The 27,478-nt window shown below is 48.9% G+C and overlaps 1 protein-coding gene across 1 annotated transcript in view; it reads right to left on the bottom strand.

Annotated features, from left to right (window-relative positions):
* Positions 1-4,795: 4,795 nt before the first annotated feature.
* LOC145359286 (1-phosphatidylinositol 4,5-bisphosphate phosphodiesterase delta-3-like) overlaps positions 4,796-27,478 on the bottom strand; it is a 132,725-nt gene continuing 110,042 nt past the window's right edge. Inside the window, exons 9-15 of the mRNA XM_080213834.1 lie at positions 26,195-26,320; positions 24,085-24,241; positions 19,813-19,929; positions 17,864-18,042; positions 14,394-14,529; positions 8,313-8,462; positions 4,796-6,659 (exon numbers count right to left, since the gene is read on the bottom strand). Of these exons, the coding sequence (XP_080069960.1) occupies positions 6,571-6,659; positions 8,313-8,462; positions 14,394-14,529; positions 17,864-18,042; positions 19,813-19,929; positions 24,085-24,241; positions 26,195-26,320 (954 nt within the window). The 3' untranslated portion in view covers positions 4,796-6,570. The remainder of the gene's footprint in view (positions 6,660-8,312; positions 8,463-14,393; positions 14,530-17,863; positions 18,043-19,812; positions 19,930-24,084; positions 24,242-26,194; positions 26,321-27,478) is intronic.

Below are 27,478 nucleotides of genomic sequence, written 5' to 3' on the forward strand. Positions count from 1 at the left end.
GCAACACCCAGCGGCCCGGAGCCACACTGAAGCGACACCCAGCGGCCTGGAGCCGTACTGCAGCGACACCCAGCGGCCCGGAGCCACACTGCAGCGATACCCAGCGGCCTGGAGCCGCACTGCAGCGACACCCAGCGGCCCGGAGCCACACTGCAGCGACACCCAGCGGCCCGGAGCCGCACTGCAGCGATAACCAGCGGCCTGGAGCCGCACGGCAGCGGCACCCAGCGGCCCGGAGCCGCACTGCAGCGACACTCCCATCTCTTTACCATACAAATAATGTTAAAAAGTGTAATCAAATGCCTTTTTTTAAACTTGTATGGTGGAAGGGTGTCATATCCACATATGTCACATATGTCACATTCTTAATTTTTAAAATATAAAATCAGAGAATTGTTACAATACAGGAGGAGGCCATTCGGCCCATTGTGTCTGCACCTGCTGTCTCTAAATCAGCATCCTGAATTAGTGCCATTGCCCTGTCTTTTCCCCTGCACATTGTTTCTATTCAAATCTTTATCCAAGTGGGTCTCGACTGAGCCTGCCTCCACCACACTTCCGGGCAGCGTTCCACACCCCAACCACTGGCCATGTGAAAAAGTTTTGCCAATTACTTTAAATCTCCCGTTCCCGATCCTTATACCAGTGGGAACAGTTTCTCCCGATCTACTCTGTCCAGACCCCTCATGACTTTGAATACAAACTTTGTCCAATGTGGGATCTTTGAACTGATGTTTTCTTTTAAAGAGCACAACGTGTGACAAGATGCTGGAGGTCAGGTTTCCCAGTCTGTGTGTTTGAGGAACCGAATCAGTGTCTGCCTTTGTCCTAAAGACTCACCTGATGAAGGAGAAGCGCTCCGAAAGCTCGTGCTACCAAACTAAACCTGTTGGACTTTAACCTGGTGTTGTGAAATTACTTTCTCTGTCCACCCCAGTCCAACGCTGGCAACTCCACATCATAGTCCTAAAGATGGACAAACATGCATTCCACTTCTAGAATCATAGAATCCCGATAGTGCAGGAGGAGGCCATTCGGCCCATTGAGGCTGCACTAACTCTCCAACAAAGCATCTTACCCAGGCCCCCTATCATCGTAACCCCACACATTTACCCCATTAATCCTTCTAACCCACACATCCTGGGGCACCAAGTGGCAATATAACACGGCCAATCAGCCTATCTAGTTCCATCTAGGTAGCCCCTGGATTCCAGTAGCTTTCTGCACCAACCAACAGCTTCCGTCCGACGGAGCCAGGTTTATCTTAAAATTACTGAGGTGAGTGTAATTTTAAAAATTATAGCATGGAGTATATTCTTTTGTATTGAATTATATGTTTTATTTTGGAATGTACAGTACCGCACATGTATGATAAAGTATGTCAACTTGTACATAGGTTCCTTTATAGATTTCTTTCCTGAAAAAAAACAAATTCTAGCATTAACTTTGATCCCTCCAGGAACCTGTGATTTTCAGGGCTGCACCCACAACTTTAATGAGAACTCCCAGTAGCTGTACTGAAACGGCTTGGCTAGGGACATGGCAAGTTCTGAAGCACAGGTCTCCAGTACTATTTGGCACTTGGTATGGGCTCTTGCTCTAACCAAGAACGCAAGAAACCACAAAGGTTCATGAATGTAGCCCAATCCATTACTCAAACCAGCCTCCCATCCATTGACTCCGTCTACACTTCCCGCTGCCTCGGCAAAACAGCCAACATAATTAAGGACCCCACGTACCCTGGACATTCTCTCTTCCACCTTCTTCCTTTGGGAAAAAGATACAAAAGTCTGGGGTCACGTACCAACTGACTCAAGAATGGCTTCTTCCCTTCTGCTGTTAGACTTTTGAATGGACTTACTTTGCATTAAGTCGATCTTTCTCTACACCCTAGCTATGGTGGTAACACTACTCTCTCCCTGTCTAAGAACAATATGTTCTTATGTTTTGTCTGTATAGCGTGCAAGAAACAATACTTCTTATTGTATATTAATACATGTGACAATAATAAACCAAATATTTCCGGAATATTGTCAGGACCTTTGCAGTATCCAGTGTCTTCAGACATTTCCGAGTATCGTGAGTTGCCTCAGGACTGGAATCTGTGAGGTGGGGGATCTCTGGAGGAGGTCGAGATGGATCATCCACTCGGCACTTCTGGCTGAAGATTGCTGTGAATATTTCAGCCTTATCTTTTGCTCCGATGTGCTGGGCTCCTCCATCATTGAGGATGGGGATATTTGTGGAGTTTCCTCCTCCTGTTCTTTGTTTAATAGCTGAGTTTTTTTTTTGCTGCTGCAACAATTGGGGAACCGCTGCTTGCAGTCAGGGTCTGGAATTCTCTGGACTCACACACCCCACCGCTGCTGCCAGCAGGGACACAGAATTTGGCGCTCAGCTAAATCTCCACTCACTGCGGCGAGACTGGAGAATCCCAGCTGTGGGGGGTGGGGTCGGAGAATCCCAGCCGCGGGCCGAGGTCGGAGAATCCCAGCCAGGATGTTCTGTCTGGACGAGGGAATTGGTCCCTTATCAAAAACAGGAAGTCAGTGTGGCACCATTGGAAGGGGTCAGAGGGCAGTAGACTGAAAACTAAGTACTGAGGTCAGAAAATAATTGGGGGTGGGGGTGGGGGTGCAATCGGCAGGGGGCGGGGGGACAGGGGAGGACCTGCTGCCACTCTGCACTTGTAGCATTGGGAGAGGGAGGGAAGAGGGTGATTGGGCCTGGCCACCCGAAATGGGGGGGGGGGGGGGGGTTCAGGGCTAGCGGCGCGGTGGGGGTGGTAAGAGGGATCATCAGGGTTGATCAGTGGGATTGTGGAGGAGGCGGTGTGCTGTGCTATGTGGGGTGGGGAGATCGGGGCTGGCCAGGGTGAGGGGGGATATTGGGATAGGCCTAGGCAGATGCAGGAGGCCCGCGTTCGGGGGTTAGGGGTTGGGGGCGGCGGTGGGAAGGCCAGCAATGGGGAGGTTACGAGGCTGGCCATTGATCTTGGCTCCGACAGATCGGTGCCTCGCTCACCGCTATGCTGCTGGCCTCTCAGGTGGGAATAGGCCTGTTCCGGATTTCTGGAGTGAATCCGACTGAGAAACTCTGTGAAGCACAGAGAGCCGGAGATTCAGTCCGGAAATCACGCTGAAAAACCAGTGGGATTTACTCCCAATTTCCCGCACAGTGGGAACTAAGAATTTGTTTGGGAGAATCTGGCCTTAATCTTTTGATAAGTTATTAAATATCAATAAAAAGTATTTTGATTCTTATTTTTTCTGTTCAGTGCAGGTTTCGAAACAGAAACCATCTGATTAAGTGTCCCTTTATCTACTGATGGAGCTGGCCAACCCCCAGAGGAACACCCTGCACACAATCTTTCCAACTTGCTCAGTGACTGTATGAAGCTTATCTCACTCCATATTGTTGACAAATTCACAATTTGCCATTTAGTTATCTTCATGCATGAACCCAGTGCACAGAAGGTGGGTAAAGTAACTGCTATCCCTCAAACTCATTACATGCAAAACCCTCAGAATTTCAGAGATTCGGTCGTGTGTCTGTGTTGTTACGGTGGGAGAAGCCATTTTCTATAAGAAATCCAATAAACAAGGGAAAAAAAATGTTTAAACCACTTAATATTCCACTGATGTTGTCAATGATGAGTAAAGAACAGGTACCAGATTGTGGCCTCTTTTAGTTAGGTGCCAGAGTGTGGCAAATGGAGGATTTTCACAGTAACTTCATTGCAGTGTTGATGTCAGCCTACTTATGACACCAGTAAATAAACTTCAAAGTTTTAAGCTGCTCGATCTGTTCTGAATGTATCCCATTCAGCACAACACCATAGAGGGGATCTTCAGTATGAGGTTGGGACTTTGTCTCTACTTTTTGGTGGAAATTCCTGCTAAGAACATAAGAAATAGGAGCAGGAGTCGGCCATCTAGCCCCTCGAGCCTGCCCTGCCATTCAGTAAGATCATGGCTGATCTGAAGTGGATCAGTTCCACTTTCCCGCTTTCTCCCCATAACCCTTAATTCCCTTATCTATCAGAAACCTATCTATGGGTGACTTAAATATATTTCACCACCCTTTGAGTGAAGAAGTTCCTCCTCAACTCTGTTTTAAACTGTACACCCCCCTCTTATCTTAAGGCTGTGCCCTTTAGTTCTGGTTCTGTTAACGGACAGATGCATCTGTGACAGGTAGATTGGTGTCTTCAGCTGGACTCCAAGCTCTGGAATTCTCCCCCTAGACCTCTCTGCCTCGCTTTCCTCCTTAATGGCTGTCCTCAAAACCAAGCTCTTTTATCATCATCATCTGACCTCATATCTCCTTATGTGTCAGATTTAGTTTTATAACGATCCGTGAAGCACTTTGGGATGTCTCGTTACGTTAAAGGTGAGATAGAAATAAACCTGGATGAATTTCCCTTTATCCACCTTTCTCCAGACTTTGCAAATAAACTTCCCTAAATTTTTAGCAAGGCCTCCTTCCACTTTGTTCCGTTGTTCTGTGAACATAAACCCGATGGACGTTGCCTGGATTGTTCGATCTGTCCTATCATTTGCCCTTACCTCACACCAATTCTCAAATTTAAATTCCATCCTTTGGTTCTGAACTCGCTGAATGAGTTTGTAAACCCGAGGAACCTTACTGTTTCTCCTTTGGGTACAACCAGGAAGTCGATCACAAATTGTGCTTGGAGTCACTCTCCATTCTTCTGACATGAATTTGTGACTCAAATTTCCCTCCAGGCTTTTTAGCGTAAACAGAAATGTAAAATCCTCCATAAAGCAATTGGTCAGTGTTACAGAAAGTAGTTGTTTATTTTTTTTGCATTAATAAATATACATTGATATATTTAAGAGTGATAATCCGGTGCAGTTTGATTAATGAAGGCAAAAAGATGTATTTTGAATCAGAAATCCCCCGTGAATGAGTAACCTGATTTCAAATCACTGAGAGAAGCTTTAAACAACTCTCCTCAACCAATCACCTGTTTTATCAGTGGCTGGGAGTCAGGCGCTGAAGGAATTTGATATCGTTTATCATGTAAAATCTTTTAAAGAGAGGCTGAATAGACTGGGTTTGTACTCGTTGGAGTTTAGAAGGATGAGGGGGGATCTTATCGAGACGTGTAAGATAATGAAGGGGATGGATAGGGTAGAGGTAGAGAGATTCTTCCAGCTTAGAAAGGACAGCAGGACTAGAGGGCACAGCCTCAAGATAAGGAGGGGGGCAGTTTAGATCGGAGTTGAGGAGGAACTTCTTCACTCAAAGGGTGGTGAATCTCTGGAATTGTCTGCTCATTGAAGTGGTGGAGGCTACCTCGCTGAATATATTTAAGTCACGGGTAGATAGGTTTCTGATAGACAAGGGAATTAAGGGTTATGGGGAGAGAGTGGGAAAGTGGAACTGATCCACTTCAGATCAGCCATGATCTTATTGAATGGTGGGGCAGGCTCGAAGGGCTAGATGGCCTACTCCTGCTCCTATTTCTTATGTTCTTAAACCTACCCATCTATAGACAGCTTCATTTTAACAGCTCCTTGAATGAATGCTCTCCATGGTGGTGATCTGCTATCGCTGTCCTCTGTGGCCAGTTTATAGTGAGTGGTCACCAGCCTTAGGGATGGGTGGGAATTGTGTGTGGAACACACCCCTTGCACTGGCTGAAGTTGCTCTGACTGATTTTGTGTTGATCAGACAGTGAACAAATTCTCCAATCTTGCTGGAACGAGGTTGAGGGGGATGATCTGATAGAGGTTGACAAGATTATGAGCGGCGTGGACAGAGTGGATAGTCAGATGCTCTTTCCTAGGGTAGAAAAGTCAAATACGAGGGGGCGTAGGGTTAAGATGCTTGGGGAAAAGTTTAGAGGAGATGTACAAGGCAAGTTTTTTTTACACAGAGGATGGTGACTGTCTGGAATGCGCTGTCTGGGGAGGTGGTCGGAGCAGGTACGAAAGTGACAGTTAAAGGGCATCTGGACAAATACGTGAATAGGACGGGAATGGAAGCTTACGGGCTCTGTAAGTGCATACGGTTTTAGTTTAGGCAGGCACCATGATCGGTGCAGAGTTGAAGGGTCTGTTCCTGTGCTGTACTGTTCTCTGTTCTTTGTAAAATAAACAGCTGATTTTATATGTATACATTGATAAGGCGCTGTGAGTACAGAATCATTAAACAACAGCACTATGCAGATGGAGGTAATTTAGCTAAGCTTTGAACCGTACTCTGTACTCACACACTCTGGGTTAGACTGACTCAGAAACATTCAGTGATGTACAGTTAGTGAGTTAAGAGTTTTCGAAAGGGTTTGGATTCAGCTAACAGGACCTTGATCCTGCAGTAACAGTCTGGTTTCAGAGCTGAGCTGAAAATGGGGGTCAGTGTCCCCGGAGAAGTGTTTTAGAGGTACGGATAGTCACACAGTGAAAGGTGCCTCTTCATTCAGCCGCACCCCACCCCGCGCTGACTCACTGGGCTTGGCACTGGACAGGGGGGACGGAGTGGATCTCAGTTATGGTTCACGTTACACAGTCAGAGTGAGAGTGGCTCTCCGCTCACTCCTCACTATACACTCTTAATCCTCACCCGGATGAAGAGAGTTGCCGGCGAGAGGGAGGCGGCATCTTTGGACAGCAAGTGGACATGTCGATAGCCTGTGGACACAAACACAAGTTAAACAGTGAGGGGGAGACTCGGATACAAGGAGAGATTGGAATTCCTCAACACCTCACCCTCAATGGCAGCAGGAACGGGCATCAGCTCCAGAATGGCTCAAACTGAACACTGTGGATGGCACTGCCACCCCCCGGCAGGCTTGTGGTAAAGTGAGGCACTGTGTAACCAGGGCAACGGAATCCCACATCCGGACATATACAGGGACAAGGCTGATTAATTCACCAGGAATTCACCAGGGGAATAGCCCCAGAATGGGGCATGTGGCTCTGGGAGCGAGTGTGGGGTTGGGGCTGAATCCGACAGGGGGCTCTGTGACCAGATCCCACAGTCACCCCCCTCCCCCCACTTCCCCTGCCCTTTCACTGCACCCACAACCCTGCATTCGCAAAGGGTGGGGCAGTGTCGGGGGGGAGGGGCAGTGTCAGAGAGGGGGAGGGGCAGTGTCAGAGAGGGGGAGGGGCAGTGTCAGAGAGGGGAGGGGCAGTGTCAGAGAGGGGGAGGGGCAGTGTCAGAGAGGGGGAGGGGCAGTGTCAGAGAGGGGGAGGGGCAGTGTCAGAGGGGGGGAGGGGCAGTGTCAGGGGGGGAGGGGCAGTGTCAGAGGGGGGAGGGGCAGTGTCAGAGAGGGGGAGGGGCAGTGTCAGAGAGGGGGAGGGGCAGTGTCAGAGGGGGGGAGGGGCAGTGTCGGGGGGGAGGGGCAATGTCAGAGGGGGGAGGGGCAGTGTCAGAGGGGGGGAGGGCAGTGTCAGAGGGGGGAGGGGCAGTGTCGGGGGGAGGGGCAGTGTCAGAGGGGGGAGGGGCAGTGTCAGAGGGGGGAGGGGCAGTGTCAGAGGGGGGAGGGGCAGTGTCAGAGGGGGGAGGGGCAGTGTCAGAGGGGGGAGGGGCAGTGTCAGAGGGGGGAGGGGCAGTGTCAGAGGGGGGAGGGGCAGTGCTGGGGGGAGGGGCAGTGTCAGAGGGGGTGGGGCAGTGTTGGGGGGAGGGGCAGTGTCAGAGGGGGGAGGGGCAGTGTCAGAGAGGGGGGGGCAGTGTCAGAGTGGGGAGGGGCAGTGTCAGAGTGGGGAGGGGCAGTGCTGGGGGGAGGGGCAGTGTCAGAGGGGGTGGGGCAGTGTTGGGGGGAGGGGCAGTGTCAGAGTGGGGAGGGGCAGTGTCAGAGAGGGGGGGGCAGTGTCAGAGTGGGGAGGGGCAGTGTCAGAGTGGGGAGGGGCAGTGCTGGGGGGAGGGGCAGTGTCAGAGGGGGTGGGGCAGTGTTGGGGGGAGGGGCAGTGTCAGAGGGGGGAGGGGCAGTGTCAGAGAGGGGGGGGCAGTGTTGGGGGGAGGGGCAGTGTCGGGGGGGAGGGGCAGTGTTGGGGGGGGAGGGGCAGTGTTGGGGGGGGAGGGGCAGTGTTGGGGGGGAGGGGCAGTGTTGGGGGGGGAGGGGCAGTGTTGGGGGGGGAGGGGCAGTGTTGGGGTGGGGAGGGGCAGTGTCAGGGGGGAGGGGCAGTGTCAGAGTGGGGAGGGGCAGTGTCAGAGTGGGGAGGGGCAGTTTTGGGGTGGGGGGGGGGGGCAGTGTCGGGGGGGGGGAGGGGCAGTGTTGGGGTGGGGAGGGGCAGTGTTGTTCCCGAGGCAGTGTGGGCTGAGGGTAAGTTGATGATTACCTTCTTTCATGCTGGTGAAGGGGAGTGTGAACTGCCCGATGAAGTCATTGCTGGTGGTCGAATCGTGATCTTCAACCACAAAGCGGACAAGAGCCAGCTCGGGAACGCTGAGTGTAAATCGAAGCACCTCATTCCACGCTGGATTAAATCCTGCAATCCCACAAAAATATACACAAACTGTGAAACATGTCTGACAACGCCAATCTCCCCTGTTTAATCACCACCTGCATGGTCTCTGAGATAACCGCGCGGGTTTGTGTCTGTGTTCACCACAAACACCGAGGGGCCAGTACGAGGGGTGAACCCTTGGCGAGCTCCACTGCATGGTCAGGGGGACCCTTGTGTGTGTCGGGGAGGGGGGGGGAGGTGGGGGTTACCCTAGTGCTTGTGGAGAGGGGAAGTTCTCTGTATCCATGACTGGGGGTTCAGGGCGGGGGTGTCGCCCCAGGATTTGTGTGTGTCAATGTAGAATTAATCACATCGAAAGGTAAATACCTTATTACAGGAGTTGCTATTAAGCATGTGACATTGAACGCCCGAGACACGGAGACAGCGGGAACACTTTGGGAGAGAGCTTCCTCTCGGTTAGTAATACTGAGGAAGGGTCTTACAATAAATCCTTTGCAAGACCAGCCTAGAGTGATTCTTCCACCACAGCCAGGGATGGCGAGGTGGCGGGGTTGGGGGTGGGTGTTACCTGGTGCTTGTGGGAGCGGTTCCTTGTGTGTGTGTGTGTGTGTGTGTGTGTGTGTGGTGCTAGGGTTTGCCCTGGGGTTTTTCGGAGGTGTTCCCCACATCTCTGGGGAGGGGGGATGCATTTCATTTTAAGCGCAGAGATGGTGTCACCCTCTAAGGATGGGACCCTGATCTCTGTGGAGCCAGCCTTGGTGTCTATTGCCCTGACTGTGGAAACCACGCTCCCTGTAGTAACTGGAAGGATTGGCGACCGGCAGTTGGAATTTAATGAACGATAATGATTTATTTACAAATGGATATGTATACTTTCCCGATGTAAACCCCAAGCTCTGTACCAAGATCCCCATGCTCGTTTCCCATTGGGTGATCGGGTCACATGACCCTCCGGATGTCCCTTATACATAAATACTTTATGCACTTTTCAAAACATTAGCGCTGAGAAACACGGTTTTTCAGAAACTCAGTCTGTTAGGGGACTTTCTCTGGGAGTAAAATAACTCAAACTGGTTGAGGTTCAGCTGTTGAGGCACCTTCGATTGGCCATGTTTCAGAAGGACTCTCCTCTGGGATCCGTCCCTCACTTTCCTCGATTCCATTGGGAGCAGCGCTTAGGCCTGCCATTGGCTGATCCGTCACTGCATCCCTTGGACAAATAACCCCATTACTGGCACAACTGGACCAGCCAGTAACACTGACTCAAAGGACAAAACAGCCCAGGAAACAGGCCCTTCGGCCCAACGAGCCCGCGCCGCCATCTTAACATGATGAGTCCCCTCTCCACCCATGACCCTTGTCTACGCTTATGGCATTCCATATTGAGGGAAGACTAATTTAGGGACAATTTGTTAACACCAATCAGCCTAACAGCACATCTTTGGGGTGCGGGAGGAAACCGGAGCACCCGGAGAAAAACCCACGCAAGCACGGGGAGAATGCGCAAACTCCCGCAGACACCGACCCAAATCCATGTATCAAATGGATAGTGGGGATAGTTCCCATCTCCGCAAGTGATCTACGTGTCTCTTCACTAACCTTTTCTGCACTTTGGCCTCGTAAGACCATGTCCACATTCTAGCCAGCACAATGCCTGAGACCCAACTTGGTCTATTAGAAAGCATTCTTTCTGGTTGTATCCCAGCTTGGTATCGGCTACTGCTTTGCCCAACATCACAAGAAACTACAAAAGATCGCGAACATACCCCAGTCCATCATGCAAACCAGCCTCCCATCCACTGACTCTGTCTACACTTCCCGCTGCCTCAGAAAAGCAGCCAGCATAACCAAAGACATCACACACCCCGGACATTCTCTCTTCCTCCTTCTTCCATTGGGAAAAAGATACAAAAGTCTGAGGTCACATACCAACCGACTCAAGAACAGCTCCTTCCCTGCTGCCGTCAGGTTTTTGAATAGTCCGACCTTGCATTAAGTTGATCTTTCTCTTCGCCCTCGCTATGTCTGTTACACTACATTCTGCACTCTCTCCTTTCCTCCTCCTTGGGTGGCACGGTGGCACAGTGGTTAGCACTGCTGCTTCACAGCTCCAGGGACCTGGGTTCGATTCCCGGCTCGGGTCACTGTCTGTGTGGAATTTGCACATTCTCCTCGTGTCTGCGTGGGTTTCCTCCCTCAGTCCAAAGATATGCAGGTTAGGTTGATTGGCCATGCTAAAATTGCCCCTTAGTGTCCTGAGACGTGTAGGTTAGAGGGATTAGCGGGTAAACGTGTAGGGATATGGGGATAGGGCCGGGGTGGGATTGTGGTTGGTGCAGACTCGATGGGCCGAAGGGCCTGTTTCTGCACTGTAGGGTTCTATGAATGGTATGCTTGTCTGTATAGCACGCAAGAAACAATACTTTGCACTGTACACTCGTACATGAATGGGATGGATAGGATAGAGGTGGAGAGACTCTTCCCGCTCAAAAAAGACAATAGGACTAGAGGGCACAGCCTCAAGATAAAAGGGGGGCGGTTTAGAACGGAGTTGAGGAGGAACTTCTTCACTCAAAGGGTGGTGAATCTCTGGAATTCTCTGCCCGTTGAAGTGGTGGAGGCTGCCTCGCTAAATATTTTTAAGATGCGGGTTGATGGGTTTTTGATAAGAGAGGGGATTAAGGGTTATGGGGAGAGGGCGGGAAAGTGGAGCTGAGCCACGACAGATCAGCCATGATCTTATTGAATGGCGGGGCAGGCTCGAAGGGCTAGATGGCCTACTCCTGCTCCTATTTCTTATGTTCTTATGTGACAATAATAAATAAAATTAAAATTCTTCACAAAAACTTCTATCTCAAATGCTGCTTCTACTCTTGATGGATCAGGATTCTTTTCCTGCCTTGTTTCCAACCTTTGCTGCCAAGTTTGGAACCACCAGGCTAAGCTGGTTCTGAAGCGTCGACCCATCAGCTGCCGGCTCCTTCCTTCCTTTCCCTGAACCCCAGAAACCTGTGCAGCTGCACTGAGGTTTATTTGCGGATACGTGCCCCACCTCATCATCAGGGGACACTCCGAAATTCCAGGGAGTTCCCTCATTTGGAGACTGAGTGCGGTGGTGGGCGGCTCTGTCAGGGTCAATCCCACTGAGCGGACTGGCAGAACCCTGTGCCAGGTTCAGCGCTCGGAACCTCATTAATTCCACACGGGCCAGTTCCCTCTGACACGCCTGGCAACTGGTTGACCCGCCCGCCCTCAGCTGACGGGTTTGAAGGTTCTGGCGCTATGTTTAAACACCAGTCCAGCATCATTCGTACCACTGTCTCCGGCACGCCTGTCTTCCCCAGACCGTGCAGAGGGTCAGCACCCCAGAGGCTAGCAGCCTCAAGGAACGTCTGTTCCTCGATTCAACCCCCACACCTACCACTCCCTCCCCCCGAGCTCATTACCTGGGAGGTACGCAGGTCCCACTTGAATCTCGACCCACTGCCTGTGTAGTCATCACCCACTCCCTCTCCACCCCCAGTAAACAGTGTGGTATCCCTTTGGCCCCCTTGTTTGTGAGATTTTCATGCAGTCTTGTCAAGATCCAGTTTCCCTCCCCTCAGCCTTCCTCCACAGAACCCTACAGTGCAGAAAGAGGCCCTTCGGCCCATCGAGTCTGCACCAGACACGATCCCACCCAGGCCCTACCCCCCATATCCCTACATATTATACCCACTAATCCCTCTAACCTACACATCCCTGGACCCTAAGGGGCAATTTCTTAGCATGGCCAATCAACCTAACCCGCACATCTTTGGACTGTGGGAGGAAACCAGAGTACCCGGAGGAAACCCACGCAGACACGAGGAGAATGTGCAAACTCCACACAGCCGGGAATCGAACCCAGGACCCTGGAGCTGTGAAGCAGCAGTGCTAACCCACTGTGCTACCCTGCCACCCATTGCTTACCTGCTTCAGATGTCTCCTCCCACAGCCCGCCTTTCCATTTGTCCCCTTTCTTTTCGTCAGGCCACATCTCACAATCCACTCCCTGGCAAATGTCAGAGCTTTGTCGCGGTGGCTACTCGGGACCCGCAGCACTGTGCTGCCCACATAGACACCGCTGTGTGGCATGGGGGGGTGGGGAGCAGAACCCTTTACTCCGCAATCACAGGCATTGCGCTGATCCAACTCAGGAAGGTCCATGGGTCCAGCAGCACAGTGAGGACCAGCTGGGGGCTGGAGCTGGAGGCAGGAACCGGACTGTACACCAGAGTGATGTACAACACCTCAGGGGCAGTAACACTACGGCAGAAAGTTGTTACACTCACCCCGAATTCTCTGATGCACCGGGGACTGCCTCGTGCAAGCCACTCGTTAGCGATCGGGTTTTAGACTGACCGGATTTTGTGCTGGGGAGGTCTGGTAGGATACCAGCAGGCAGCTGTCTGAATGGGCATTGGTGAGAGGTTAATGAATGCAAATGGAAACTGTCAGCAGGAAGAGCGACCCGCCATTGGCTCGAGTATCAACACTGGCTCCGCTGGCAGCCCTCTTGCCTCTGAAACACAAGCTCCGAGTTCAAACCCCACTCCAGAGCTCGAGTCCATAGATGTCTGGGCTGATTCTCCACTGCTGTATGGAGGAAAGGGACTTGGGAGCCATTGTTCAAGATTCTCTTAACACTAACGTGCAGGTTCAGTTGGCAGTTAGGAAGGCAAATGCCATGCTAGCATTCATACATAGAACAAAACATAGAACATAGAACCCTACTGTGCAGAAACAGGCCCTTCAGCCCATTGAGTCTTATCGAGAGGGCTAGAATACAAGAGCAGGGATGTACTTCTGAGGCTCTATGTGGCTCCCGTCACACCCCATTTGGAGTACTGTAAGCAGTTTTGGGTCCCATATCTAAAGAAGGATGTGCTAGCCTTGGAATAGATCCAAAGAAGGTTCACAAATGATCCCTGGAATGAAGAGCTTGTCACCGGAGGAATGGTTGAGGACTCTGGTTCTGTACTCGGAGTTTGGAAGGATGAGGGGGGATCTTAGTGAAACTTACAGGGTACTGCGAGACCTGGATAGAGTGGACTTGGAGAGGTTGTTTCCACTAGTAGGAAAAACTAGAGCCAGAGGGCACAACCTCAAGCTAAACGGACAAGGAGGCATTTCTTCAGCCAGAGAGTGGTGAATCGGTGGAACTCTTTGCCACACTCTGAAGGCTGTGGAGGCCAGGTCATTGAGTGTCTTTAAGACAGAGATAGATAGGTTCTTGATTAATATGGATTCTGGGAAAAAGGCAGGAGAATGGGGATGAGAGAAATATTGGCCATGATTGAATGACGGAGCAGACTCGATGGGTTGGGTGGCTTAATTCTGCTCCTATATCTTATGGTTTTATGGACATGGTACACCGCCTGAAGTGTCCCTTTTCAGGTGAGATGTTAAACTGAGATCTCATTGGCCTATTCAGGAGCATGTCAAAGATCCCCTGGTACTATTCTGGGGTGGCACAATCGTTAGCACTGCTGCCTCACAGAGACCCGGTTTGACTCACACCTTGGGTGACTGTATGGAGTTTGCACATTCTCCCCCAGTCTCTGTAGGTTTCCTCCGGGTGCTCTATTTCCCTCCCATAGTCTGTTGGTAAAGATGCATCGGCCACGCTAAATTCTCCCTCAGTGTACCAAACAGGCGCCAGAATGTGGAGACTAGGGGATTTTCACAGTAACTTCATTGCAGTGTAAATGTAAGCCTACTTATGACACTAATAAATAGACTTTAAATTACAATTCCGGCTCTATGGATCTCATAGCCGGACACCTGATTTGTATATTTCCAGCAGTCTCTGCCAACAGGTTAACCATGCCACCTTCAGAAGTTATTGAATGTACTCTGTAGTGATCCTGAGACACGCCACCGACAGTATAGCTGTCATCCAGCAGCTGGTGTAGACAAGCATCATCTTACCATTGTTTTCAACATGCCCGGTCTTTTGTGTGGCGTTATCATCAGGAACGCCGTGAATCTCCACACGCACCAGCGGATCCACAATGGAATTCTTCTTATTCTTATTCACTTTCGGGAGCTGCTGAGCTGTAATAATCTGGAAAAGGGACATGAGTCTGAGAACGAGAGGGAGCAGTTCATAAGAACATAAGAAATAGGAGCAGGAGTAGGCCATCTAGCCCTTCGAGCCTGCCCCGCCATTCAATAAGATCATGGCTGATCTGAAGTGGATCAGTTCCACTTTCCCGCTCTCTCCCCATAACCCTTAATTCCCTTGTCTATCAGAAACCTATCTACCCGCGACTTAAATATATTTAGCGAGGTAGCCTCCACCACTTCAACGGGCAGAGAATTCCAGAGATTCACCACCCTTTGAGTGAAGAAGTTCCTCCTCAACTCCGTTCTAAACTGCCCCTCTCTTATCTTGAGGCTGTGCCCTCTAGTCCTGCTATGCTAAGTGGGAAGAATCTCTCTACCTCTATCCTATCCATCCCCTTCATTATCTTATACGTCTCTATAACATCCTTCTAAACTCATCCTTCTAAACTCCAACGAGTACAGACCCAGTCTGTTTAGTTTCTCTTCATAGTCCAACCCCCTCATCTCCGGTATCAGCCTAGTGAACCTCCTCTGCACTCCCTCCAAGGCCAAAATATCCTTCCGCAAGTGTGGCGACCAAAACTGCACACAGTACTCCAGCTGCGGCCTCACCAGTACCCTGTACAGTTGCAGCAAGACCTCTCTGCTTTTATATTCTATCCCCCTCGCTATGAAGGCCAGCATCCCATTCGCCTTCTTGATCACCTGCTGCACCTGCAGACTGGGTTTTTGCGAATTGTGCACAAGGACCCCCAGATCCCTCTGCACCGTAGCATGCTGCAGCTTTTCGCCCTTTAAATAGTAATCTCTCCTACTATTATTTCTGCCAAAGTGGATAACCTCACACTTGCTAACATTATACTCCATCTGCCAGGTCCTCGCCCACTCGCTCAGCCTATCCAGATCCCTCTGCAGACTTTCCACACCCTCCGCACAATTTGTTTTTCCACTCATCTTCATGTCATCAGCAAATTTCGTCACCCTACACTCAGCCCCCTCCTCCAGATCATCTATATAAATGGTAAATAGCTGAGGCCCCAGCACCGACCCCTGCGGCACTCCACTAGTTACCAACCGCCAATCAGAATAACACCCATTGATACCAACTCTCTGCCTCCTATTAGACAACCAATCCTCTATCCACGCTAACACCCTACCCCCAACTCCGTGCCCCCTAACCTTCTGTAGTAACCTTTTATGAGGCACCTTGTCAAACCAGTGACAGAAACCTGAGAGAGCGATCGAGAAAGAGATATAGAGAGAGAAATGGAGAGAGATAAAGGCTGCAGTTTTACTGCCCTGACCTCCCCGGGCATTGGGGCGGACAATGGAAATACCTGGGATCTTACAGTTTCAGAACTAATGAGGCTGTAAAATCCCATTCAGCGAGCGAAACTAACCCTGGATTCAACGGGGACAGAGAGAGATTCTGCGAAAAGTTATTCCAGGAGTTACTGGCACAGAGAAGCAAGGGCGAGCTCTATCCGGTGATGGATACCATCTACCCTGTCTGTTCTCCTTACCTTCACAATCAAATTACCCCGAATCTTCCTAACCCCACGGAATGCAACTCTTGGCAGAATTTAATGCTTTCTCCTGAGGGAAGTTTGGAGGTGAGGATGGTATTTCATAAAATGGTAGGGCATAGGGAGGGTGTGGGGAGGGGGAGAGTGCAGGGAGGGCTTGGGAGGGGAGGGTATGGAGGGGGATGGGGAGGGGCAATGCTACTTTCTCACACTTTGCCATGTGTCAGTCCAGGTTGGGAAAGCCATGTTGCAGTGAATATTCCATTGCAATTTCCTACTGTTTCTATCTAGAGAAGATAAGGAGGTAATTCCGATTTTCAATGATGATGTAAAACAGGTGATGTGGGATCAGCCACTCGTTAAACATCTTCAATAAGTGAAAGACTGCGGATGGAGAACTCTGGAAAAACTCAGCAGGACTGGAAGACTCTGTTAGGAGAGAAAGGTTGTGAGTCCTTTGTCAGAATTGAAAGAAGGGAGAATGTGTTAGATAGTAAACTGTAGTTGTGATAGGTTGTAAAAAACACAGATGGTCCGGGGTGGGAGGTGGGGGCTGCACTAAGGCCGTATGTGGTCAGGGTAGGTTTATTAGAATAAAGCGGGCTTTAAGTTGGAGGAGAAAGGTCCCAATCTAAAGTTGTTGAACTCAGTATTTTGAGGGTTGTAATGTGCCTAATAGGAAGATGAGATTCTGCTGCTCCAGTGTGCGTTGGGCTTCACTGGAGCGTGAGAGCAAGAATGCTGAGTTAAAATGGCACACAACAAGAAGATTAGGGCTTTGCTTGTGGATTGAGCGAAGGGATTGCCCAAACTGGTCTGCGTTTAGTCTCCCCAATGTCAGTGAGACCTCAGTGGAAGCGGTGAGTACAAGAGAGCAAATTAAAGGAGGTACAAGTGAAAAGTTGCTGAACCTGAAAGGAGGGTTTGAGATCTTGAGTGGTGAGGAGGGAGGAGATAAGGGGGCACATGTTGCACCTTCTGCAATAGCAAGGGAAGATTCTGGTGAGGAGTATCAGGACTCAAAACACTCACTCTCTTTCCCTGCTAATAGATGCTGAGTTTTCCCAGTGTTCTCTGTTCTGGCATGAACATCTTCTCCTGATTTGAGTTTCCATTGTTGACAGTACATCCTGGGGCAGGAAGTGCAATCATCAACCATGATCACATGGTGGACCAGACTCGATGGGCCGAATGGCCTAATTCTTCCCCTATGTCTTATGAACTTGTGAAGGAACTCCCTATATTTGCTGAGTCAAGTTCAAGCAAAGAACAAAGAACAACACAGCACGGGAAACAGGCCCAACGAGCCCACACCGCCATTTTAACATTGTGAGTGCCCTTCTCTACCTACGACCTTGGTCTATGCCTATTGGACTCCACAATAAAGGAACCATAACCAGATTGAGGGAGATCTAATTTAGGGACAATTTGTTGCACCAATCAGCCTAAGAGCACGTTTTTGGGGTGTGGGAGGAAACCGGAGCACCCGGAGAAAACAACAGGGACTTGGGAAATGCGAGACATAAAACAATCAAGGTCCACCTTGTTCACATTTTACCATTCTGCCAATCACAATATCCAACAATACGTGAGCTGTTAACTAACCATTGCAATTAATCTCTATCAATGATTCTACAACACATGGGAAAACCCATGTGATGGAGAAGTTTGGGAAACAGAATTCCAAAGTGACACCTTCCTCCCAAACAGGACTAGCCCCTGTTCCGAGTTTGATCCGGAATTTTTACTTGCCCCTGAATGCACGCAGCTTGAGTTTTAAGGAGAAAATAACTGAAGTATGTTTACATTAATAATCAGTTGCGTTCTGTTGAGGCCAGATCTTGGTTGTGGTCTGGCAGGATCAACCCGGATCGACTTGTCCCTCATGAAGCTGGGCTTTAGGATGTACCCGGAGCGGCCATTCTGTCGAAACTTCCCTTTGTTTAAATCCATCTCCAATCCCGGTTTCTGGAAATTCAGGGCCACTGGGTGAAAATAGAAATTCTATCAAATTAACAGGAATAGAACAGATTAACAATTAAAAGGAGATCACTAAAACTAACCCTGTATTCTGAAGGGGTGAGGTTTTGAAGATCTTAATAGGAATTTGAGTGGTTAATAGACAGAAACGGGAGGTACGGTAGCACAGTAGTTAGCACTGCTGCTTCACAGCTCCAGGGTCCAGGGTTCGATTCCCGGTTCGGGTTACTGTCTGTGTGGAGTTTGCACATTCTCCCCGTGTCTGCGTGGGTTTCCTCCGGGTGCTCCGGTTTCCTCCCACAGTCCAAAGATGTGCGGGTCAGGTTGATTGGCCATGCTAAAATTGCCTCTTAGTGTCCCGGTATGTGTAGGTTAGAGGGATTAGTGGGTATAATATGTAGGGATATGGGGGTAGGGCTGGGTTGGGATTGTGTTCGGTGCAGACTCGATGGGCCGAAGGGCCTCTTTCTGCACTGTAGGGTTCTATATATAGAAACCTCTTCCAATAGTGAGGAGGATCTATGACAAAGGGATATAACCTGAAACTTCTTCACACAAGAGATGGTAGTAGGAGTGTGGAACTCGCCCACAAAAAGCAATAGATGTTAGCTCAATTAATCATTTTAAATCTGAGATCAATGGGTTGTTGTTCGCGAGGACATGGAGAGATATGGAGAGAACACGTGTGCTGAAATTAGGAATCCGGTTATGCTCTTACTGATTAGCAGAGCAGGCTGGAGGGCTTCCTGTCCCAACTTACTGATGCCCAGGGATCCAACCCTTTGAAATCCCGTTTATCCAATTCAGTTCAGTGCGGTATTGAGGGAATGCTGCATTGTTCGATGTGGCACCTTTCAGATGAGAGATTAAACCGTGAACCCTCCCAGGTGGATGTACAGGATCCCATGGCGTGATTTCACAGAACGGCAGGAGACGTTCTCGAGTGCCGTGACCAATCATTAAACCTAATCAATAGCTCAGAAGCAAGTGATCTGGTCATCGCCACACTGCTGTCTGTGGGATCTTGCTTTGCTGCATAACCTATGCCATAACATTTCAAAAATACTTCATTGGTTGTCAATCACTTTGGGATTTTATGTGATCAGGATTAGGTGCATTGGCCATGCTAACCTCTCCCCTCAGTGTACCCGCACAGGCGCTGGAGTGTGGCCAGTAGGGGAACGTGATCAGGAATGATGTTAAATAAATGCAAATCTTTTTTTTTCTTTTGAAATACTGGAGTAAATATTTGAATTAATCTAAATTGGCCAATTCTGACTTGCTGGTGTAGTTCAGGATACACGCTTATACATTCATAGGAAAATGCAATAGAAAAACCCCCAAATATTTTGTTGTAATTAAAAGTTTATTTATTATTGTCACAAGTAGGCTCACATTAACACTGCAATGAAGTTACTGTGAAAGTCCCCTCGTCGCCACACTCCGGTGCCTTTTCAGCTTCACTGAGGGAGAATGTATCTAACCAGTAAGTCTTTCTGTGGGAGGAAACTGGAGCACCCGGAGGAAACCGGAGAACCCAGAGGAAACCCACGCAGATACGGGGAGAATGTGAAAACTCCACACTGGCAATGACCCAAGGTGGGAATAGAACCCTGGTCCCTGGCGCTGTGAGGCACCAGTGCTAACCACTGTGCCATCGTGCTGCCACTTGAGTAAAAAGTGGATTTAACCTGCTGTTATAGTGTCTAATTGTTTTGGTGTATTTGTGTGCATTGTAATTATAGCGTGTATAACACAGAGTGAGAGAGTCTGACCCAGCTGACAACCAGCATTCCACATCTCCTGAGGGTTGTAGTTGGACGAATCGATTCGAGAGCCAGTGGGATAGATCCTGGACAGCTGCTTCGTGTTGTAACGAACAAAGGAGGTCCCTGAAAAAGAAATTTCACATTTATTGTGTGTTTCTTTGCCTTGTCTGACCCTCCCGGATGCACCACCTCACACTGCTCCGAGCTGACTTCCATTTGTCACTGTTTTACCCACCTGACTAGTCCATTGCCATCTTCCTGCAGTCTACAGCTGTCCACCTCGCTATTAACCACACCGCCTATTTCTGTGCTGTCTGCAAACGTATTAATCATTTCTCCTAAATTTAAATCCAAATCATTAATAAATCACAAAAGCATGGGACTGAGTACTTAGCCCAGCAGAACCCACTGGAACCAGCCTCCCAGTTGCAAAAACACCCATCGAGCTGGGTGGCGGTGTGTGCTGTGAGGAGGATGCTAAGTTGCTGCAGGGTGACTTGGACAGGCTGGCTGAGTGGGCAACTAGTTGGCAAATGCCAATATAATGTGGATAAATGTGAGGTTGTCCACTTTGGTGGCAAAAACAGGAAGGAAGATTATCATCTGAATGGTGGCAGTTTAGGAACAGGGGAAGTGCAATGTGACCTGGGTGTGATGTGGAACAGTCGCTGAAGGTTGGCCTGCAGGTACAGCAGGCAGTGAGGAAAGCTACTGCCATGCTGGCCTTTATAGCAAGAGGATTTGAGTGTAGGAGTAAGGATGTCTTGCTGCTGTTATACAGGGCATTGGTGAGGCCACACCTTGAGTATTGTGTGCAGTTTTGATCTCCTAGTCTGAGAAAGGACATTCTTACTATTGAGGGAATCCAGTGAAGATTCACCAGACTGATCCCTGGGATGGCAGGACTGACAATATGAAGAGAGACTGGATCGACTGGGCTTGTACTCACTGGGATTTAGAAGAATGAGAGGGGAATCTTATAGAAACATATAAAATCCAGACAGGCTAGATGAAGGAAGAATGTTCCCGATGTTGGGGAAGTTCAGAACTAGGGGTCACAGTCTAAGAATAAAGGGTAAACCATTCAGGATTGAGATGAGGAAGAACTTCTTCACTCAGAGAGTTGTGAACCTGCGGAATTCTATACCACAGAAAGGTGTAGAGGGGCCATTCGTTGGATATGTTCAAGAGGGAGCTGGATGTGGCCCTTGTGACTAAAAGGATCACGGGGTATGGAGAGAAAGTGAGAACGGGATACTGAAAGTACATGATCAGCCATGATCATACTGAATGCTGGTACAGGCTTGTAGGGCCAAATGGCCTACTCCTGCACCTATTTTCTATGTTTCGTGCCACTGAAACAATTTTGTATCCAGGTTGAGACATTCCCTGGATCCCATGGATTTTTTTTTAAAACCAGTTTGCCATATGGGGCCTTGTTAAAACCTTGCTAAAATCCATGTAGATCACATCAACTGCACTACCCTCATCAACCCTCCTCGTTACTTCCTCAAAACATTCAATCAAATTCATCAGACGTGACTTTCCCTTTACAAATCCCTGCTGACTGACAAATCTGTGCCTTTCCAAGTGACAGCTTATCCTGAATCTCAGGATTGCCCACAACCAAGGTCAGACAGACTGTGATTATTCAGTGTATCCCTCGCTCCCTTTTTAAACAAAGGTGCCACATTAACGGTCCTCCAAACCTCCAGCCTCTCACCTGTATCTCGTGAGGATTGGAAAATGATGGTCAGATCTTCCGTTATTTCCTCCCTGGTTTGTTTCAACAATTTTACCCAGGCCTGGTGATACATCTACTTCCAAAAATGCTAATCCTCTCTCTGTGTGCTTGTCACATCCAACATTTCACATTCCTCCTTCTTAACTACAATCATTCCCTCTTTTGTGAAGACAGATGCAAAGTATTCATTAAGAACCATACTTACATCGGTCCGCCTTGTTGTCCAACGAGGGGCAAACACGCGATGGGTCGTACGAGGGCTGCTCTTGGATGTTTCGAGAGTAGCCTAGTGCTTCACGTTGTTAGTGTACGCTTAAAACTGGACCAGATACTGGGCAACACGACAGCTCAGTGACTATCACTGTTTGCTGTGCAGACACATGGATTTGGGCCAGTGTCTGTGGGAGTTTGCGCATTCTCCCCGTGTCTGCGTGGGTTTTCTCCAGGTGCTCTGGTTTCCTCCCACACCCCAAAGATGTGGTCTTAGGCCGGCTGGTGTAACAAATTGTCCCTAAATTAGTCTTCCCTCAATATGGAATGCCATAAGCGTAGACAAGGGTCATGGGTGGAGAGGGGACTCATAATGTTAAAATGGCGGTGTGGGCTCGTTGGGCCGAAGGGACTGTTTCCCGTGCTGTGTTGTTCTTTGTTCTTTACATCTTCCACCTCAACAAAGAGGGAATGATTGTAGTTAAGAAGGAGGAATGTGAAATATTGGATGTGACAAGCACACAGAGAGAGGATTAGCATTATTGGAAGTGGATTTATCACCAGGCCTGGGTAAAACTGTTGAAACAAACCAGGGAGGAAATAACGGAAGATCTGACCATCATTTTTTTGGTATTTATGGATCCTACTCTTTCCTTGGCTATCCTCTTCCTTTTAATGTATTGATAAAACATCTCTGGGTTCTGCAGCACATTTACATTAAAGGTCAAGATTCAATTGAATTATTAATTACTAGTTCAATAATACAACACCATTTCACCCTCCAGCATGTCCATTGTTACCCTGGCTAACACCAGCTATTTCAGCACAGCTAGGAACATCAGAGTCTGCATAGCCCCCGAGTGCTGGATCAGGTGCTCCATTTGGACGTTCATCTCCAAAACACTATCGTGGTTCAGTTCTTGCAATGTCGAGCTGAGTCTCTGCTGTGGTTTAGCAGGCAGCACCATCACCTGAGTCACAAGGTTCGGGTTCAAGTCCCACTCCAGGACTGGAGTTGAGGGATCAAGGCAGAAACTGCACAGCAATAGAGAGGGATCTGGACAATTTCAGACCGTAATCTCTGCCTCAGTTTCGGTTTTACTCGCTTTTGCTTTCGGCTGGCAGTTGTTCCTCCTGCCACTCACACCCCCTCCACACACATCTTTTGTTGCTTTACTTGTTCCCTTACCACTCCCTTTACTTCTGTGCCAACAACTTCTCTGTTAGGTGGTGGTGGTGGAGGCGAACTCGTTGGGGTCTTTTAAGAGACTTCTGGATGAGTACGTGGGATTTAATGGGATTGGGAGTTACAGATAGGCCTAGTAGGTAGGGATATGATCGGCACAACTTGTGGGCCGAAGGGCCTGTTTGTGCTGTAGTTTTTCTATGTTCTATGTTATTCACTCACTCCTGTCTTATTTACAAAGTTTATTCTTTATTAGTGACACAAGTAGGCTCACGTTAACACTGCAATGAAGTTACTGTGAAAATCCCATGGTTGCCACGCCTGTTCGGGTACACTGAGGGAGAATTTAGCGTGGCCAATGCATCCCAACCAGCACGTTTTTTTGGACTGTGGGAGGAAAGCAGGGCACCTGGAGGAAACCCACGTAGACACGGAGAGAATGTGCAAACTCCACACAGACAGTGACCCAAGCCGGGAATCGAACCCGGGTCCCTGGCGCTGTGAGACGGCAGTGTTAACCCACTGTGCCACAACTATCACAAACCTTCCATCTTGTTCATTTTCCACTCCCCCCACTTTCACTTTCTCTCAAAACCCACTGCATTTTGAACTTTTCCCAGATATTGGATCATCAGTTCAAAACATTGACTATATTCTGTCTCCACAGAGGGTGCCAGACCCACCGAGTCTTTCTGTTTTGATGTCAGATTTCCAGCACCTGCAGTATTTGGCTTCTAGATCATAGAATCATAGAACCCTACAGTGCAGAAAGAGGCCCTTCGGCCCATCGAGTCTGCACCGAACACAATCCCAGCCAGGCCCTACCCCCATATCCCTACATATTACACCCACTAAACCTTCTAACCTACACATCCCTGGACACTAAGGGGCAATTTCTTAGCACAGCCAATCAACCTAACCTGCACATCTTTGGACTGTGGGAGGAAACCAGAGCACCCAGAGGAAACCCACGCAGACACGAGGAGAATGTGCAAACTCCACACAGACAGTGACCCGAGCCGGGAATCGAACCCAGGACCCCGGAGCTGTGAAGCAGCAGTGCTAACCACTGTGCTACCGTGCCGCCCCTGTACGATTCTATAAGTCGCTGGTTTATCAGTAAGGTGTAAGGCCATACCTGACTCACAGATCAGCTTCTTTGCTTTATTCTCGGAGAACGATGACAGTTCACAGGCACATCCCCTGTTCAGGGCATGCTGGAAACCGTGAAAACGGACAGCTCTGCAATAGACCACAAGGTCCGAAAACTCCTTCGACAGTTCATTCACCATCTCCTGAAAAATCACAGCACCATTATTAAACCCACGGCGTGTGCCCAGCAGATCCCCGAGAAGTCAGCAGCTCCCTGGCACCCAGTGCTGCCCAGGCTCATGCTAAGCGTGGTTTGATGGGAAATAAAAGCAAAATGAAGCTGGTGGAAGGGGTTTTATAGAATGGTTTCCAGTTTAAATCACTTCTGATGGGAGATCTGGTGGAACTGTGTGTGTGTGTGTGTGTGTGTGTGTGTGTGTGTGTGTGTGTGCCAGCGCTGTGTGTATGTGTGTCAGCGCTGTGTGTGTGTGTGTGAGCGCTGTGTGTGTGTGTGTCAGCGCTGTGTGTGTGTGTGTGAGCGCTGTGTGAGTGTGTGTGTGTGTGTGTCAGCGCTGTGTGTGTGTGTCTGTGTGTGTGTCAGCGCTGTGTGTGTGTGAGTGTGTGTGTGTGTGTGTGTGTGTGCCAGCGCTGTGTGTGTGCATGAGTGAGTGCTCTGTGTGTGTGTGCGTGTGTGTGCGCGCGTGTATGTCAGCACTGTGTGTATGTGTGTGTGTGTCAATGCTGTGTGTGTATGTGTGTGTGTGTGTCCCACTGCAGTGTGTGTCAGCGCAGTGCATTGGGACTGAGAGTGAGAATGACAGGGGTGTCTCGGGGCTCTGTGAATGGGGTGGCAATAGCAGGAGAATCTCGGTGGGACTGGGATTAACAATAGCATTGTCCATCGTTAGATGGCAGTGTGTTTTCAGCGATGCTCCCTGTGTCAGCACTGCCGTTTATTGTGCGTTCTGACAAAGGGCAGTTATATTTCCCCGACTGGCACAGACACAGATACTTTATCCTCAGTCTGGTGGACTGCGGGGATGGGAAAATGCAGGAGAAGTCAGACTTTCTTGCTGGGAAAACCCGACTCTGTGAAGTGGAATCAAAGCAGGAAAATAGTAAATGATGTTGGACATACAATTTGAGAGAACAGACTAAAGAGCAAGAGCCTATTATCAACGATTCCATAGAGATATCATTCACAGTCAGGATAGATTATTAATAGCACAGTTACTGACTAGAATTATTTAATGGAAATGGGTCATTGCACCATCTCAGATGTAGGAACGATGCAGAGCCCAAACATAGGCTAGTTAGAGATACACAAATTGTGAGGCTTGGCTGGGTGTCTATGAATAGATGGGAAGATGTAAAAATAATACAAAAATTGATCACAATCCCTAACACTTGATGACTGGATCTTACTCAGTTACAACCCAGCAAGTCCCACTCCCCAGCCTTTTCCCTGTAACCCAGAAAAGATTTTCCTCCCAGTTAAATCATCCAGTTTCTCTTTCAAAGCCATAATTCACTCTCGGGCAGTGCATGTGGCCTGGAAGCAATACAGTAAGGAAAATTTGTCCTTTGTTTTTGAAATATCTGTAGCATTTATAGTTTTTTAAAAAATATTTAAAAGGCATGTTTAAGACTTTACATCAATTTTCACAGTAAAGTTATTGTACTGTTAACGCAAGCCTAATGGTGACAAGAATAAATAAACTTTAATTTTAAAAACAATTCTTGGATTTAACTTTCTTGGACAATAAGAAACACTGTTTTAAATGATCTGGCGACACTTGGCCTGGAGGCAGTACTAACAAGGAGGAAGTTAAGGACAAAAGGTTGTGTGACCTGAAGATATGCAAAGAAGCTACTGCAGGAGAGCTGGGGGCCCGAGGCACTGCACATGACAATCTGCTCAGATCTATATTATGCTTCAATTGGGAGAATAATGAGTTTTTCATTTATCAGGACGTACATCATTAAGCTCTTGTGTAAGATTACACTTACACTGTACAGGGATGTCATCAGAACACTGCGGACACCTTGGAGAGGGAGCGATAGTGAGGGAGCGAGTGGTGTTGTGAATCAGATCGCAGTGGTTCATCATTACCACAGCCTCTTTAGCTGTGCCCTTGCCGTAAGCTTCTGGTTACCTTTCTGCTTTTGTCTCCATTGTTCACATTCTCCTCTTCTTCATCCTCTGGAGCTTCCTCCTGATCGATCGTGGGTCCAGAGCCATCAAACTTCTTCCCTTTGATTAGAACCTTTCCTTTGAGCTCCTGTAAGAGAAAAATCGAATGACTGTCTCTGCCGCTGGGTGGACCTTTCCTGACAATCTCATGGCTCAGCTGGGAGTGCCACCCTGCATTTCCATAGCACCCCCTTTGTTAGTTTTGTAAGTTACGAAGTACTTTTGAGGTGTGGATAGTTTGGATCGGTTTGGGCTATTTTCCGCAGAGAGGTGAAGATCGAGAGGAGATTTGATGGGAGGTATTCAAAGCTGTCAGGGGCCTGGGCAGAGTGGATAGGGAGAAACTGTTCCCATTGGCAGACGGATCAAGAACCAGAGGACACAGATTGAAGGTAATTAGCAAAAGAAGACACTGGGAGAAACATTTTCACAGCGAGTGGTTAGGATTTAGAATGCACCGTCTGAGATAGTAATGGATTCAATTGAGATATTCACGAGGGCTCTGAGTTACTAGCAGAAAATGAAGAATGTTCGGGGCTATGAGAAGGCCAGGAAGTGGCAATAAGAAACTTGCTCCTTCAGAGAGCCAGCCTCCTTCTGTACTGGAACTATTCTGTATGGCCTGTTGTAATGTAGGAAACACAGCAGCCAATCCAGCACAGCAGGATCTCAAAACTAGCAATAAGGACCTGATAACTAAAGATGTTGGCTGATTAATAATCATTGGACAGAACTTCTGCAGTGATGTCCTGGAGTTGAGATGTTTGATCTCCAACCACCACAACCATCTTCCTCTGTGCTGGATGTGATTCCAACCAGCGGAGAGTTTTCCTCCTGATTCCAGTTTTACCAGGGCTCCTTGATGCCACACTCAACCAAATACTGCCTTGATTTCACCTTCGCCTCGTCTCTGGAATTCAGCTCCTTTGTCCAGGTTTGAACCAAGGCTGTAAATGAGGGTCAGGAGCTGAGTGATCCTGGTGAAACACAAACTGGGTGCCCAGGAGTCTCCTTCTTCTTTCACCTTGGCCGTTGTCTCGCCGTGTGCTGGCCCCAACTCTATCGCAGCCTCCAAGCTAAGTGCAGCACCAGTGTCTGAGCTGGAGGTTGTGAATGTCGGATCAGGGACTAAAGTTCTTCATCAGTGCTGTGCTGTAGCTCTCTTTTTTTCTGTCGTGACTGGGCAGATGGCAGTTTTTGGGTGCCTGGAAGCCACATAGCGAGGTGAGGGTTTCGCTGGTGCTAC

The sequence above is a fragment of the Carcharhinus amblyrhynchos genome, chromosome 27 (genome assembly GCF_965287045.1).
Source record: "Carcharhinus amblyrhynchos chromosome 27, sCarAmb.v2.hapA, whole genome shotgun sequence".
NCBI classification, from domain to species: Eukaryota; Metazoa; Chordata; class Chondrichthyes; order Carcharhiniformes; family Carcharhinidae; genus Carcharhinus; species Carcharhinus amblyrhynchos.